This window comes from Oryzias latipes, chromosome 5 (genome assembly GCF_002234675.1).
Source record: "Oryzias latipes chromosome 5, ASM223467v1".
NCBI lineage: Eukaryota > Metazoa > Chordata > Actinopteri > Beloniformes > Adrianichthyidae > Oryzias > Oryzias latipes.
This window is the reverse complement of record NC_019863.2, coordinates 20658138-20674896: the sequence shown is the minus strand read 5'-3', so window position 1 is coordinate 20674896 and position 16759 is coordinate 20658138. Positions and strand designations below refer to the sequence as shown.

The 16759-nt window shown below is 39.1% G+C and overlaps 1 protein-coding gene across 1 annotated transcript in view; it reads left to right on the top strand.

Moving 5' to 3' along the window:
* LOC101164051 (metabotropic glutamate receptor 7) overlaps positions 1–16759 on the top strand; it is a 206934-nt gene that overhangs the window by 117268 nt on the left and 72907 nt on the right. Inside the window, exon 5 of the mRNA XM_004069018.4 lies at positions 16103–16240. Within this exon, the coding sequence (XP_004069066.1) occupies positions 16103–16240 (138 nt within the window). The remainder of the gene's footprint in view (positions 1–16102; positions 16241–16759) is intronic.

Below are 16759 nucleotides of genomic sequence, written 5' to 3'. Positions count from 1 at the left end.
TGCTCACTGACGTCATCTGGTTCCAGTATGGCAGTGTCCATATTGCGAATTAATGGCGACTGAGTTGATGTAGTTTCGTTAGAGCTGGAAATAAGCCAGCTCAGGAGGACATCCCACTGACTTGGTTGAGTTCTCTCACACAGTCAAAAAATGCATTAAAAGCGTCTCATCAGATTTATAGAAGCCAGATCATTGCTTTTTATATTCACTGGGATCTACTGTTGACATGCATCTCCCAAAAAGATCATAGCAGTTGCACTTCCTGTCATCAGGTCTCTGAAGCACCTTCCGATTTCCTAGAAAACAGACCTAAAAGTTCTCCTGATGTTGTTTTACAGTCAGAATTATACAAAACGCTATAAAAAAACAGACACCTTGAAGTAAGTCAATACGTCTTTTAAATGGAAAAATGTCTTTAAATAAGCAAAAAATCTGCGAAAGCGATGAGAAAAATTATAAAAGAAATTATGAAAAATAAATTCTAGTCACTTGTTTCTTAAACTAAGATTAGTTTGCCGTTGAAAAACTTTCTTGACAACATTACTGTTCTTGCAAGAGAGAAAGTGAGACATTTATACTTGAAACAACAGTCATTTTACTTTCATAAGACTATTTTTGCAGAGGTCAGTGAATACCCTCTGAATTTTGCCACTTCCATACTTTTCATCTCATTCATTTCCATTTCTTTTCTAAGTTCAGGGTCTTTTCTTTTTCTTTTCTCCTGTTTATTGTTTATTTCATTGTGTTTTTGTTGTGGATCTTTCAATTACTGCATGTAAATGCCTTGCCATGGTAGGACATTTTTTACATTCAGATTGTTTTTGCCTTTGTACCGAATTGAATAACTTTTGTGGCACTGAATGGATTAAGCCCTAATGTTTTGATGAGGGAAGAGGAGCTCAGTGGTCAGTGAATCCAGCTGCTCTACAGTAATGATGAGAGCTAGAAGAATAACAAACCTGCTTTTTTAAAGAGTCAAGCTGGTTTATTTTCAGTGAAAATACAAAGAGAAACTAAAAAAGCATGAATAATGAGTGCATTTGTTTATGCCTGCAGTACATTCTGCATTGACTTTGGCAGATATTCCACTTGGAAATCTGCTGTAGGGCTGACAGCGGCGCTCCCTGCAACAGCAGAACATCACAGTTTCTTTCTGAGGAATCCGTTTTGTTTGACACTCGTACGGATAAAGCCAGTTCGCCTCTTCTCCACTGATGGACAAAATGCATGAAAACATACAGAACTCATCTGCATTTGAACTTTTAGTCAAGCCGACCAAACTGAAAACCAACAGCCAGAGGTGCTGCGAGGGCTTTAGCAAGTTAACCACAGGGAAAAAGTCTATTACTGGCCCTCATTAAGCTGAGCCCTGAGTGGTGGAAACAACTGGAAAAGAGCTTTAATTCTCTTATTTTAGATAAGACTAATCCCACTTTGGAGAAGAATGCCTGAGAGCTGGCAAAAGGTGCTACAGAGGAGGCAAGGTCTTATTTCAGGCTCCAAAAATGACTCTGCCCACATGCTGATGTTAATTTTGAAGCTATCTTGTTTAGTTCATTTATAATGAAGCCAATCCAGGTAGGAAGAAGCAAACAAGTCAAATATAGCTCATTCTTTTCAGGATGTACCTGAATTTTAGCAATATGGATCAAAAACTTTTCAGAGTTTTTATTTTATTATTTGGTGTTTTGGATTGCAAAGGGAAATGGCATTGTCTAATGCTACAATCACATCTGGGATGTAACACACATTTAAGAATGCATTTTAGAATATGGTGTTCACACTGGACAAGCTGGGATACTTCTTTTTGTTTTGCTACAGTTTACCACCGCGTCCACCACCAACAGTTGGAAAAGATTTGGTACATAAATTTCAAATCTCGTGAATCTTACTCCAGGTTTTTTCTCTCACAGCACTATTGGGGTATATGTATGACTCTGTGTCATAGAATTCCAGCCAATTATTAATTTCTCCTCCATGATCAATTTTTAAAATGGTTGGCACTTCCATGAATGAAAAAGGACGCTATCTTTTCGTCACTACCAAATCCGAGTCCATGATTAGTCAAACTTTGACCCGGTTCAAATTTCAACTTGTGTTCAATGGACACATGTTTCGTACGCCTGAAAACGGTTGTGGAAACTCGCTTAGCTATGCGTGAATACTGGAGTTTTGAACACAGAAGCCCAAAACACATCTTTAAGTGCAGTGGCCTTGTGGGAGCCGGTTTAGCTCGTGCTGGTTTGCGGCGCCTTCCGTCCGTGAAACCAGGGTTCGACTCCGGGCTTCTTCCTGTTCCCTTCTCTACTTCTGTGCCAGTCCCAAGCCTGGTTGCTTTGAGAGGGTTGCGTCAGGAAGGGCATCCGGCGTAAAACATTGCCAAGTTTACCATGCGACTCGTTCGCTGTGGCAACCCCTGATGGGAAAAGCCGAAAGAGAAACAAGTGCAGTGGCCTTGTGGTGGAGAACAAACCCTTAGACTGGAAGGCTGTGAGTTCAAATCCTCAGCCTAGTCATACCAAAGATTCTAAAAATGGAATCCAATGCCTCCCTGCATGCACTCAGCAATATGGGGTTGGATTGGGGGGTTTAACCACCAAATGGTTCCAGAGCACAGCTGTGTCTGCCGCTCACTGCTCCCCCGTGGGATGGGTCAAATGCAGATAAGAAATTTCTCACAGCCAGGTACATGACAGCTAATGGGACTATAACTTTCACATTTGTAGGCTGCTTGAAAGAGCATTGCAGAGGGCAATGTGAACGTACCTTCACAGCAAAAAACGTCCTGATTCAAACTCTGTTGTGCATAGCCTGGCAATGAACTGGCATGCTCTCCAGAGTGTATCATGTGTATCATGTCTTAGCTCTTAGTAGTTGGAATCCATGCTCCAGCTCTGCATAGGTCCAGCACATATAAAAGATGGAGGCCAGCGCTGTTTCACTGCAGGCTTTCTAACTGTAGTACCAGGTGACTTTTTTCTTGTGTCATTTTTTTAGCTGAAAAAAACGATATCTCAAAAGAGGTTGTGGTTGAAGGGTTTACTGTGGATTTCTCTGAGTTTTTATGCACAGAGGAGGGCAGAGTGAGTGATTACAAGAGGAAGAAGAGGAGGAGACATTAAGTTGGTGTGAAGAAGGAGAAAGGGTGTTTAGCATGATCAGTGTCAGCAGCTCAGCACCGCCTCGCCCTGCCTCGCTTTGGCTCTTGTCAGATTAGTGTTTAGTCTCCCCGTAAAGCCTGGAGTATCCTGCTTGTCAGACCGCCAGAGCGCATCCCTCTCAGTCTGTGGAGTCCAGCAAGCGGATGTCCAGGAAGGCGGCAGTCCTAGAGAGGGACCAGTTTCAACAGAAGCCTTATGTCAAAGATTATTCAAAGATATTTCATCCAAAAAATACTTAAAAAATGAGGTGAGATACAGGAAAATAAAACACTGCTAAATTAATTACATGACTGTACTTCAAATATCAATCCAATTTATTTGTATATGATTTAGTTTACTTGTGTCACAATCAGTTGTTTTAAAGGTAAGTAAAATATAAATGATCTCTCTCATTTTTGACTAGCAAGGCCTTTTACAAACGGCTCATCCAAAGTAAGTCAATTACTCTTTGAAAAAATTGAATGAATGAATGAATGAATGAATGAATGAATGAATGAATTAATGAATGAATGAATGAATGAATGAGTGAATGAGTGGGTGGATGGATGGATGGATGGATGGATGGATGGATGGATGGATGGATGGATGGACGGATGGATGGATGGATGGATGGATGGACGGACGGACGGATGGATGGATGGATGGATGGATGGATGGACGGATGGATGGATGGATGGATGGATGGACGGATGGATGGATGCCCTTTGGTAAGATGATTTAGTAAGATGCTATTCCACTATCAGACCATTTTGGGTCCTTAAAACTCAAAATGTCCAAATTTAATCAATAAATTAGCTTCACAATTTTTTGAAATTTGTTTAATCAAAGCTTTAAACGTTTCAAAAAAGGTAATTTCAATTTGCCATTTCAAAACATTCAGAATATTTTGTTTTTTTGCTGCAAGACATAAAATAATTTTCCTATTAAGAAACAATAAATTCTAATTTTTGTTCAGTTCTGTCCACTGCTGTTCCATGTTGCTCTCATCTCAAGTCACTCTTTCTTTTATGCGTTTCCTGCATCTTTGTTGACAAAGTTCAGGTTTAATTGATGCTTTTATTGGAACACACAAAAAACTTCACAGGTGGAGAGTTAAAAGGAAAAATGGATAAACCATGTAATGGATCAGTGAGAGTTTTTGTTTCAAAAGCAAGTCAGATTTAGAAAGGCTTAAAATGTGGAGAATTTAAAGTTTTTGGTGTTTGCTTCGCCTTTGTTGGACGTGATTCAAACTTTATGTTTCTGTCATAATTTAGATTAAACATGCAAAGTCCGCACTCTGTGTGGCTCGTCCACATGCATATATAAGCATCTCTGCGGATCGTCTTGACAGTGACTTGGTGAGAAACTGTACGTTTCAATTTTTCTGTCTCTGCGGAATCAGTGACCATAGAAGTGATACTTCACATCAGCGCCAAGAAAAACATAAACAGCTGAGGGAGGTATGGCTGCAGAAGCAGCAACACCCCACAAACAATCTCTTAAGTTAAGAGTGTCATTTAGAGGATGAAATCTGAACTCATGTATGTCAAGTGTTGGAAAAACATGCGGCTCTATTTTCTGTCAAACAGCTGCTGCTGGAAGTTGATATAATTTAGCCATTTCTCCACTGTGTTTACGGCGCCTTTTTTTTTTCTGAAATAAAATGTTATGTTCTCTAAAAGCAAAGAGCACCAGAATGAGCACACCGACCCTGATGTGGCGTGCGGTTAAAAAAAACCAAAAAAACCTGAAAGTGAGCATATAAAGCCTTAGAGACATCTCATCTGCTCCCCTGAGCAGCTCTCATGCAGAATGTGTGCACCTCCGAGTATGTGCACGAGGACATCTGTGTCTGTGGATACTGATCATGTTTTAAACATAGACTCGGATTAAACAGCACATCCTCATATCTCTGCGTGCACATGGGTGCCTTGAACCCGGTGGCTTAGTGTTTCAGACAAAGAAGATGAAGAGGAGTAGGTGGATGACGTGTAAGAAGCCATCTGTCCGTGCTTTATTTCCTGTCTTCTTCCCTCGAATAACACACTTCTGCTCTGGGACAAAAACTGCTATCGGGGTGAGCCTTTACAGTTCAACCTGCTAAAACAGGAGCTGTAACCATGGCAACAACTTGCCTTTATCTTTCTGTGGATTGAAAGTTTAAAGAGACATCAAAATGAAGAAGCGAAGAGACTACTCACTGCTGCCAAAAACTTCTTGAGGGGTATTGAAAATCTGCATTTCATTTCTATTGAGGTTACGACTCTATAGAAATATTCATTTTTAAAGTATAAATTTTGAAGACCTACAGCAAAAAGGCTTCTAAAAAATCTTTTAACCTCGATACGTTGGCTGCAAATGCTTTCCTTGTTTATGGACTGTCAGAGATTTGACGTGAAGGTTTGTGGGATAACAGTAGAACAGACTCTGCAGGTTAGAAGCAATAAATAAAAGAGTAACTTATCTCCTTCCTTTAGACCGATAACCAGGATCCTAAAATGATGTTTTCGATTTATTTTTCAGTGAAATGCAGTAAAGCTTCCCGCTTCTTTTTCTTTTTTCTTTTTTTTACAAATGTGAAGCTGTAAACGGTTTTAAGTTGAAGCCGAGGAGAACAACCTGAAAGAGGGAGTTAACCTGCAGAAATTAAGTGAAGCACCTTGTAAAAACAGATTATTGTTACCTGTTTTATAGACGTAATCTATCCATTTGTGCAATAATTGAGTTGAAATACTGGAACAAAAAATACTGAAGTCCAAAAGTCTTCATAAAGATCTCAATGTGAAAGTTAAAAACTTGTAAAAAGCATGTAAAAAAACATGTCTATGATATTTAGCAGAAGAAATGCAAATCTAAATATTTCATTTGAAATAGATATTGAGTGAAGGTAGTTAACTTTCTGGGTGTTGTTACTGACGAGGCTATTACTTGGAAATTCCATATTTACAATATCAAAACAAAAATACCAAAAACAACTGATGTTTTCCATAAAGATCAGTCAGCACTGGATAACAAAGCACTGTATTACAAGGGTTAAAGAACATGTTTTGGCATGTTTTTATTTTTTGCTTGACACATTTTTTGTGTTTAAGATTCTTTAGCCCATTTTCCCTTTGTCTTTCATTGCAGTTTTTCTGTGCTGGATCTGTCTTTAAATCTATGTGCACATACAACGGGCATTTGACACGTTTTTGAACGTATTTTTAGCCTATGGTGCACACTGGACAAGCAGGGAGAGGCTTCTTCTTTTTATTTTTCTCCTGTTTCCTAGCGTATGTCCGCACCTACAGTTGAAGAGGCTTGGTGCAAAATGTCAAAGTGCCCGAATTGGCTGATGCAAAACGTTTTATTGCTTAAATTGGGAGATTTAAAAACAGAAACAGTTCGGTTAATTGCTAGCGTCCTTGCAATGGCGGATATGGATAACCATCATGCCAGGAGAGTCGCCTTGGTTTATCTTTGTTTGAAAAACAAAGGCAGACATCCTCAGGCTCATTGATTTGTCTGGGTTTGCTAGATAAGCCAAATCCATACGTTGCTACCAAATCCAAACTCTTGATTGGTCAAAGTCCACCTGGTTTGACTGGCAATGCAAGTTCGGCCCGAAAACAGTCATAAAATCTTGCGTAGCTAAGCGTGAAAGCAAGAGTTTCGAATGCGGAAGACTGAAATGCTCGCTTATGTGCATTTACAGAGATATTTCGTTAAAAGTGGTAACTTGAACACATGTTGCAGAGACTAGTGTGAACAGAGCTTTAGAGCTTTGAGATGACATCTGTGCTGATCCAAAAGATGTTTTCAAGTTTTACAGGAGTCTTTTTTTGAACAGCTACTAAAAGAAAGGAATGTGAGGAGGCTGAACACCAGTAAGTTCCTACAGATGTCCTGAAAAGTACAAAGCTGAGCAGAAAGAACAAAGTCCACGTCATCAACATGTGTAGTCTGCTTTCAAATGTCTGAAAGAGCTGAAATCCTCTGAGACTTTCATTTCCTGCTGATGTCATATCAGTCAGACACATTTTAAATAGTAGAGTTTAAAGAGGAGCTCTAGAATCTGCAGAAGTGAACAGTTTGAGATAAGATTCTGTAGCTTCCACAGAAAGTTTCTCCATCTTTTTATCTGAGATTGGATTTTATTTCTATGTTTGATTTCCTACCAAGGTTAATCTGGTTGAAATATCCTAAAGCTAAAGATATTGTCTTCTTATTATTTCTTCAGTCTTCCCCTCACAAAACCAGACTGAACGGTTTCTGATTCTGTGTTTACATCCTAAAAAAAATCCCTCATCAGAAAGCAGCATCCGTCCTTAACATCAAATCACCTCTGGTCATATCTGCTGTTACTGGCTGAGCTCCACTGGTCTGCATCGACGTGCAGCCTCTGACTGAATCTTTTTCCACAGCAGCAGAGATAGACCTTCAGGGAAATTAAAACGTCAGAAATCCATGTTATAAGAAAAGACGGACAGAAGACTCTTGAAAATTTAAGGGAAAATCAGATTTGCCTCCAGATTTCAGCATTTAAGCATCAACATGACAAACCCGACAAGAAAAGAATACATATTTTATGTGACGACAAACTGTTCCAATCTCTTCTAACACAGCTGTGTGTGCTGTCGGTGTGTTTGTTACAGACGACAGCTTTTACCTAACAAGCTGTGGTACCGACTCATCTTCATCTGAGCGCTGGCAGCTCATACAAACCCGTCAGCGGAGCTATGTCGCCTCTGATCAGGAGTGTGTGCCTTTATCCTGGCTCTGTCTGTGTGTGTGTGTGTGTGTGCACAAGAACAAAAAAGGCAATCTGAAGGAGTCATCTGAAGACACAGGTTCATTTAAGAGATTTAAATGTTCCCCTCCAGTCACCTTCTCCCTTGTGAAGATCCAACTGATAATTAGCTTGGCGCCTCAGCTGAACTCTCCTTGTTAAGCAGGAATATAAAGTGACCTGACAAAAAGAAACGCATCATGCTGGAATCCAACTAAACAAAGTAAACTTTTCTCGTTAACTCTGTGTTAAAAGCTATTCCGGCAGTTATGATTTGATTCTTAATGTGCAGAAACGTAAAAAAATAACATTTGATATATTTCTCCTGATCTGGGGGATAAAAACAAGTAACATAGAGACATTTTGAAAACCATTAGGGTTAAACTTGGCAGCACAGCCATTTATTAAGCTACGTTCACACTGCTATTCAAGCGGCCGCTTGCAATGAAAGGTCTATGTATACACGAAAATGCGAATTTGAAGTTTACATTGGAGGTGTAGGAGGTGGGGCTGTCCGGTGTGTACAGGGTGAACAGAAGGGGGCTCAGCCTTAGACGGAGTGGGTGCTCAACAGGATGGTGGAGAAGAGGTGGGACCGAGTTTGACTTGTTTTGGGTGGTTGGTGAAAAAGTCCTTTAGTGGCAGATGAGCGGGGAGATCTGAAGACTCAGTAGTTGGGAGATGAGATTGTCTATGATGGTGATGGTGTTAAATGCTGAGCTGAAGTCCTCTTCTCCAGGTGACTCAGTGCAGTGTGTAGGGTCACGGCAATGGTGTCTTCTGTTAATCTGTTAGAGAGGGCCGAAGGGAGTTGGGAGACAGTAAAGGATTTGGCTGGAGTCTGGTTGCTCCAAATACTTTGTGACAACAGGCATGAAGGCAATGGGTCTGTAGTTATTGAGGCAGTTTATGGTGGACTTTTTGTGGATGGGGATGATGGTGGAAGATTTAAGGCAGCTTGGAACAGAGGCATTGAACAAGGAGAAGTTGAACAGTTTGGTGAGGACACCAGCCAGCTCACCCGCACACTCCTTGATAGCGACTCCTGAGATATCATCTGGTCCTGCAGCATGGGTTTCTTAGATCTCAGGGAATTTCCCACCCTATATTACTGGAGCATGAATAGAAAGGCGGTGGTGGTGCTGGGGGGGGTGAAGTGTTCATAAACACAGTCAGACAGCAGGGGGAGGCGATACAACAGATTTCTCAAAGAAACTCAGCCACCACTGGAGCAGGGGTTTCTGGGAATTTTTAAACCTCCCTCCCAGCCTGATTATTGGAGGAGATGGAAACCTCAATCAGCGCTGCAAAAGACTGAGTCGACAGCAAAAGGAGAAGCTGAAACTCCGCAAGAGCTGGAAACTCACACACAGCACAAACACACACACACACACACACACACACACATTAGGGAACCCCGATGAGCCACAAAACAAGTCTAGGAAATTCTCAACATTTTGTTGTATTTTTTTAGAGCAAGATGACGGAACAAAACCAAGTCAAAGGACACGAAAAGGTGATTCTGGGTGGAGCCAAGGTGAAAATAATTAGTAAATAGAGCAGGAGAAACTAAATTATAAGAAAATAAAAGTATCAGCAGCTCCACACTCATAAAACTCTAAGCCTGTCTGAGTCTTTAACTGACCAAGTTTTGTAAGCTTTAAACTTTAAATCAGCGGCTGTGAAAAAGTCGCTCTTGTTTTTAGCAGATTTTCTTTCCGAGGTTTCGATCTTGTCCATCTCGTCATCCATTAAAGAGGGTCAAGACAGAGTTAACGAGCAGGTGAAGCTTAGACGCTGTTTGTTTTTGCTTGTGCTCCACTTAGTCTCTCCTGACAGCTGAGAAGGTGAGGCAGAAGAGGCAGGGGGAGGGACGCCTTAATGGCATCATTACAGGAGGAGACACAGTCTCTGCGAGAGACAGAGCGGCGAGCAGACGGATGAGCGTTCAATCAGCAGCTGAGCAGTAAAGAAACACCTCCTGGCTTTTTTGAGGCTTCTCCATAATGCATGTGCTGTAATTACCTGACGCCGGCGAGGAAATGTCGCTGCAGATGACTTTCTGATTAGCTGCTGCAATCACACGCTCGGACTGGCAGCATGAAGAACGATGCTGGAGCTGAGACTCCGAGCCTCCTGTACGGGTTATTCTTCATCTATTCTCCTTATTGTTCGCTTTCTCCAATTTCCTTTCTGCCTTGCATCTTGTGCTTTTTTAGGGCTCATCAGGGTTCCTTGATGCTGGAGTTTTGTCGCCTGTTTCTTTAGAAAACAAAAATTCCGTGAAGCAAAACCATAACAGGCCTAACATTTGTCAACAGTTATTAGCAGTGGTCCTTTTGTTTTAGAACATTTGTGGTTACTGTAAATTATATATATATGTATATTAAAATTAAAATTTTGGACAGATTTGAACAAATAAATGAAGTTTGGTCAAACAGAAAATTTGACATTGATGATAGGAAAACATCACTGCAAAGAGGCCAGAAATTATATATATATTTTTTTTTGTGGAACTACAATAAAAACTTCAAAGATTCTGAAGAATTTTTAAAGCCATTATGTCTCCCATGCTTTCACTTGTTTTTAAAATAAAAACAGATCCGTTGGCTCATGGAGGCCAACATTTAGCTTTGAGGTACACAGCCCTTCGGTTTATTGCAGGGTCAACAAACAGAGACAAGCACAAGCTTACGATCACTATTAAGCAAAGCTTCTGAGTCACCAATTATCTCATCAAATATGCTTTTGCATTGTGGGAGGAAGCCAGAAGGCCCTGAGAAAATCATAGAAAAAAGACTGCTGCAATTCAATATTTTTTTACACTTTGAGGCCACAATGCTTAACCACAGCACAATTGTGCAGTCCTTATTGTAGATTTAATACATTTAAAATTTAACTTCTACTAGCTCAAATTTATTTTGGATAAGCTGATTTGTAAAAAAAAGAGTTCATGCTTCATTCAGTGCTGCACATTAAACCCACATTAATACTTTTCCACTACCGTGCTTGACATTTTAGGTCTCATTTGTTTCAAGACTTTGTAAAATAATCCTTTCTTCTTTTCTGTGACTTTTGTTGTGAAGGTGCTACCCTTTCAACACATGTACACACTTTTTCATTATGACGCTGGGATTACCACAAAAATGTATAAATGTTGCGTTATTGATGACATCACAGTCCTGCTTTGCTGCAGAGGACTGCTTCTGCACAATGAAACCAAACCTTTTTCTGTTTCTCAGGTTTTTGACTAAGCTGTGCATCAGTCTGGTTTCAGAAACCAAACAAAATCTAGGTTGCAGTTATTTGTGTGCTGATAAGGATGTTAGATGGTTACAGTGGGCCTGAAGTGAAAGTCACACTAACAAATCACTCAACGCAAGCAAGTATTAAAGAACACAACAACAATTAAAAAAGCAAAACAAATATTAAAAATAAACATCATTACATTTTAAAAATGTAAACTAAATTCCATAAACCAAAACGCAATAAAAAAAATAATTGAAATAAAAATGAAACATTTTGGAAAACTTAAGTAATTTTCAGAAATCAAACTGAAATGTTAAAAAACAAAACACAATAAGAAACCAGAAAATTGTTATATAGGACATTGCTGATTGGATGATAATTAATGGTATCAATTCATGCTAAATAACTTTTGTTTGAAATGATGGATAACCGATGATGATGGACAAAACCAATCAGCAATGTCCCGTGGGATCTACCTTTTCCGTTTTAAAAAAAGAAACATTTCAGAAAACCAAAGTAATTTCCAGAAATCAAGATGAAATGTAAACAAATGAAACAAAAGAAGAAACCGGAAAAGGTCCAGCGACACTGGACATTCTCTGTATTAATTGTAAAACCTTTATTAATATGTAGACATTGAAAATGCAATTGAAAAAATTCAAAACTAAAACTTCATTATCCAATCAGCGACGTCCCTTTATGTTGACCTCTTCCGTTTTCTTATAGTGTTTTGTTTTTAACATTTAATTTTAATTTCTGAAAATTAGATTTCATTGTCGTTTCATTTCTTATTTCTTCTTTTTGGAAAATTTGATTTGGTTTCTGGAATTTTTGTTTCAAATTCTTTTTGACCAAATTTTGTTTGGGTTTAGCTCATATTAAAAACAAATACATACTTTGAGTTCTTGTTTACAGTGAGAGCATGTTCAGTGCTTTAACCCTTGTGCTATCCTAGGCACTTTGACATTGGGAGTTGGGTCATCTAGACCCACTAGACCGTGCTCTGAACCTTTTTTCTTCAATGATTTGTGATCTTCACTGGTGTCCATGGATTACATGAAATCTTTCCACCTTTATCCACCTTTGTCATGGTAGGGAGAACACGTCAAAGTAAGGGTGGGGTCATCTAAGATAGCACAAGGGTTAACAACAACCCAAGGTTCACTGGGTATCATACCAGAGCCAAAACAAAAGGATTTCATTCTGACTCTCTTTATGTTGGTGTCACTGAAATCCATGATCCAGAAAATGTGAACGAGGGCTGCATAAACTGGAGAGGTGACACTTCAAAACTCCTTGTTTGTCAGATGTGAAACATTTCCTGCTGACAAAAATAAACAACGCTGCAGCCTCTCTCTTTAAATGTGCACCTCAAGCCCCAGAAACACATGTTCTTCTGGCTAAATGCATACATGGTTGAAGAACAGAGCTTCTCAGGCTGCCAGATCAGGGGGAAGGCTGATTGAATTCATGAGAAGGGGGAAAAGAATTCTCCTTTCTGATATAACACAAAACTTAATTCAAGTCTGGATCTAAGTTAAGATTGATGTTGTGAAGCATCCCTTTAAAATAAATCTAAAGAAAAACCTTTTGATTGTTTTCCAGATAATGTAAAGATGTTAAGAAGAGTCAATACAACAAATACATTACATGACCGTTATCTTTAATTTTCCTTAAAATTTTGAAACGTAATGGCAATATTTGACTTCTGTTTGACATGTGGATCTCTTTTGGTCCACATAGCAGTTCCCCAACCCAAATCTGATCCAAGTAAGACATGCCAGTACCATAACTGATGTAAAAGCTGCCTGGATTAGTCTGAAATGTGTTTGTTGTTAGGGTGTGTTCATTCAGCATGTTACAAAGCACTCCCTCCTTTTGAGTTTATCGAAGAGAAGTGCGAGAGGCTATTTTTCTGCACGGCGGTTTGTCCTCAGGACTCGGAGACAAACTCTGATCTGACATTTTCTGCTCTGCGAACTTCCGTCACAGACTCCTAAACATTAAGATCAAACACAGAGTTCTACCCTGAGGCCACATCCGGAAGCAGTTATTGTTAAAGACCCACATTTTTCTCTGTTTGTTCTGCATATACTGCTGCATTAAAGACCCTTTTTCACTGTTATTTTCTCATTTACTTGTGTGTTGTGCTGCAAATGGATGCTGCTGGAGGACTCGCTCATCTGTTCTCTGCAGATTTACAGCAAAGGAAAATGACGCCAGAAGCTAATCGGAATGAATACAGACGCTGTGTTGCTGTTTAATTACTATAACATCACAAGCTCTTCCAGTTTATTTGATGCATTGATCACACTTTCTCTGTTCATTTTTATCTTCTGAAAATAAAAATTTAAAGCATCCTAAATGAGCTAGTAGCAGCATGGCTGCCCTTGCAGCTCTTGGAGACTCAAAAACCAGCTGAGCTGCTTCTCACTTTATTATCTGGTAAGATGGCAGTCCCACTTTTGAGTTTTCTAATGTACCACAGGTCTGGTCCCTGAAGATTCTCAGTGATTGTGGGCTTTACATTTTTGGGCTTTAAAAAACTATTTTAATTCAAAGTTTATCCACGACAATATAAATGATTGATAACAGAATGTGGTCATATAGCATTAAATCTGATCTTTGATTCACCTTAAAGTAGGGAATGTCACTGAGGTTAATTTTAGATAATTGCAGAGAAGTTTGAAATGAGTTATTTTGTCATTGTTTTGGAATAAAAACTACTTATCTCACTACCTTTTTTCAAAACATTTTTTTCTTTAATATCATTTTAAAATACAGCAAAGATAGATAAAAATGTAAATCTAGTTAACATGTACTAATTATCTGTAAAGCAGTGTAGTAGCGAGGTTAAAACATTGATAAAGTGGTGTGAAAAGCTTAAACGAATGTCTGAAAATAAGCTCTCAGATTTCTTACAGCTTTTTTTAAAGATGCTAAAAATTATGGCAGATCTTCTGAATGTGTGTCTTTGCTCTTTTCCTATTAAACTGGATTCAATATTTTAACACAGAGAGCATGCCCAGTTGGTGGTTGAGAATCAATAAAATACAGTGACTTCACACATTTAGAAATGATGGATTCATGATTACATGTGAACATTTGGAATATTTCTTTCAGTGGCACAAAGTACAGCAAAGCTACATTAGGACATACAATTCTCCAAAACTGCACATTTGTGTTATGTTTCTCTGCATGAACGGACGGGTTGGTAGGAAAATGACACAAATAACTCAAAACATTCAGTTCACCTGATTTTTCTTGAGAATAATTGTGAATTAAATGAGGACATTTGAGCATTTTAGAAAAATAACCTCTCTTTTGTATATGTCCAGGGTCCATAGGGTCTATAGCTAGACAGATGTTCACTGAACTGCATTGTTCCTTAAAAGGTAAAGAAAAAAGGAAAGAAACTTAGATGTTATGATTCAAGGCTTCTGTTGTTCCAGAACAACATGATCATTTAGTTTCTGTGGTTCTTTAGAGCCATCAGTGTTCCAGCGTAAAGTGCCTCAAAGCCTACCTGCCAGCGAATAATGCAATGGATTATGTACAACAGCGGCACAAAGGGCAGATGAATATGATTTGTCTGAACAGAGTGGCAACAAGTTGGTCTGAATCCAACATAGTAAAAGTTTTAAAGAAAAAAAAGTAATTTAATACTCAGTCTAACGGAATTTTAAATGGCTGTGACATTTTGACTGCTTGGACATTATTTGTATATAATTTGGAATATATTGAAAAGATCTTAGAGTATATGGGAGAATAGATAAAAACACATTAGGACAGTCAATTAAAATAATATAAGTTGAGTTTTCCAGTGTCACATTAAAACAATAAAACTTAAATAGTAACTGTAATTTTCTTTCTTCTTGCCATTTTTGTTTCTCTTGGGTTTAGAATGACACTTTAACTAGATTGTAGCTTTATAAAAAAGCATGGAGACAATTTGACTGCCATGGTCATTCAAGGTAGTACTTAGATTTCGTTAGTGCTTTGAAATGTTAATGATGAAACAATGTTAGGATAAAATATGCCCCCAAATTTCAGGATCCTCTTCTGTGTTTTGGTAACCAAGGGTTGGACTCTTCCTTCCTCTGCTGTAGGGTGGGATCCCAGGTGACTCGAGTACAACGGATCCCTATATTATTCACTCTGTGAGTTTCTTGTGAATCACCTTCCTCTGGCCCCATTTTCCAAGCTTTGGAAGGACCAAAGAGGCTTGTGTGACAAAACCTGGGATTATTGAAGTACACAAACACCTCCACCCTGATAAGGTGCTGGCTTGGGACAGGGGCACAAAAGAACCCATGACCTTGGTGTTATCAATATCAGCTTCATTGCAGATCATGGGTCTGTTGTACCCTTGTTGATAGCATTGCCTCACGTCCCAAACCCTGAATAATGAATATAACAGACAAATAATCAGTTCTGTTATGAAATAAGCAAAAAACGTGTGGGGTACATGAGTGTTTTTACGTTGAATGACATTCTCTTATGTGGTTACAAACCTACGCACCACCTCCTGCACCCTCTGAGCCAATGTTAAGAGCTAATGTCTTTCTGAGGATATGCAGCTCTTTTCTTTCATTGCTGCTGAATTCTCTTTTCTTGCCAAGAATATTTACACCATGTGTAACGGTTTGTTTTTGTTGGTGCTCTGGCCTTTTATTTTGTACTGTTGCACAACATCTAGAACAGTTTAATCCACCAGAAGCAGGCGAATCATCCCTTTAACAGGTTTTTGTTACTGTCAATATTACTGCTCTTCATTTTATTAGAACAAGCTGCTTCTTGAAGAGCTCAGTCGGATTGTAAATGATGTGCTGAGGAAAGGGAAAAACCAGATGGGCAGAAACACACTTGACGGCATCGGGACAGACATCCTGTCTGCTGTGCTCCCACGTCTCTGTGTAACTTACAGCTGGTTGTCTTTTAGGTTTCGACGCATACTTCACATCGCGGACTTTGGAGAACAACAGGAGAAACGTGTGGTTTGCTGAGTACTGGGAGGAAAACTTCAACTGCAAACTGATGAGCTCCTCTAAGAAGGACGACAGCAGCAGAAAGTGCACAGGTGAGAACCCCGCCGTCCATACTGAGAGGACAAAGCACGTGTTTGGAGAAAAGAAAGCCTGAACTGATCGGCCATATAGACTGGAGATAATCCACCCACCTGAACAACAAATTAAAAGCGGCCGATTATGTGAGACAGAGTAAAGCAAGAGATTTTTTGAGGGTACAACCACCTGTCAATCAATGAATTACACACAAGTTACACACAAGTTTGAGCTCCCATAAAATCTAAACTACTGGATATAAAATGATTTGCAGTAAATGTAATCATTTTTTGAAAATGTTGATCTTTGATCTATGTTATTTGTTAAGGAAATTTGCTCAAAGTAGTAAAGGATTACAACTCTGAGAAAATAGTAATTTTATTCATAACAGTAAATCTATGGAATCTATTACAGTTTCGAGGTAACTGTCATACCATTGGCCATTTGCTACAAGAGCCTGATCCCAGCTGAGACCTTTCTGTGTGGAGTTTGCATGTTCTCCCTGTGCATGCATGGGTTTTCTTCAGGCACTCTGG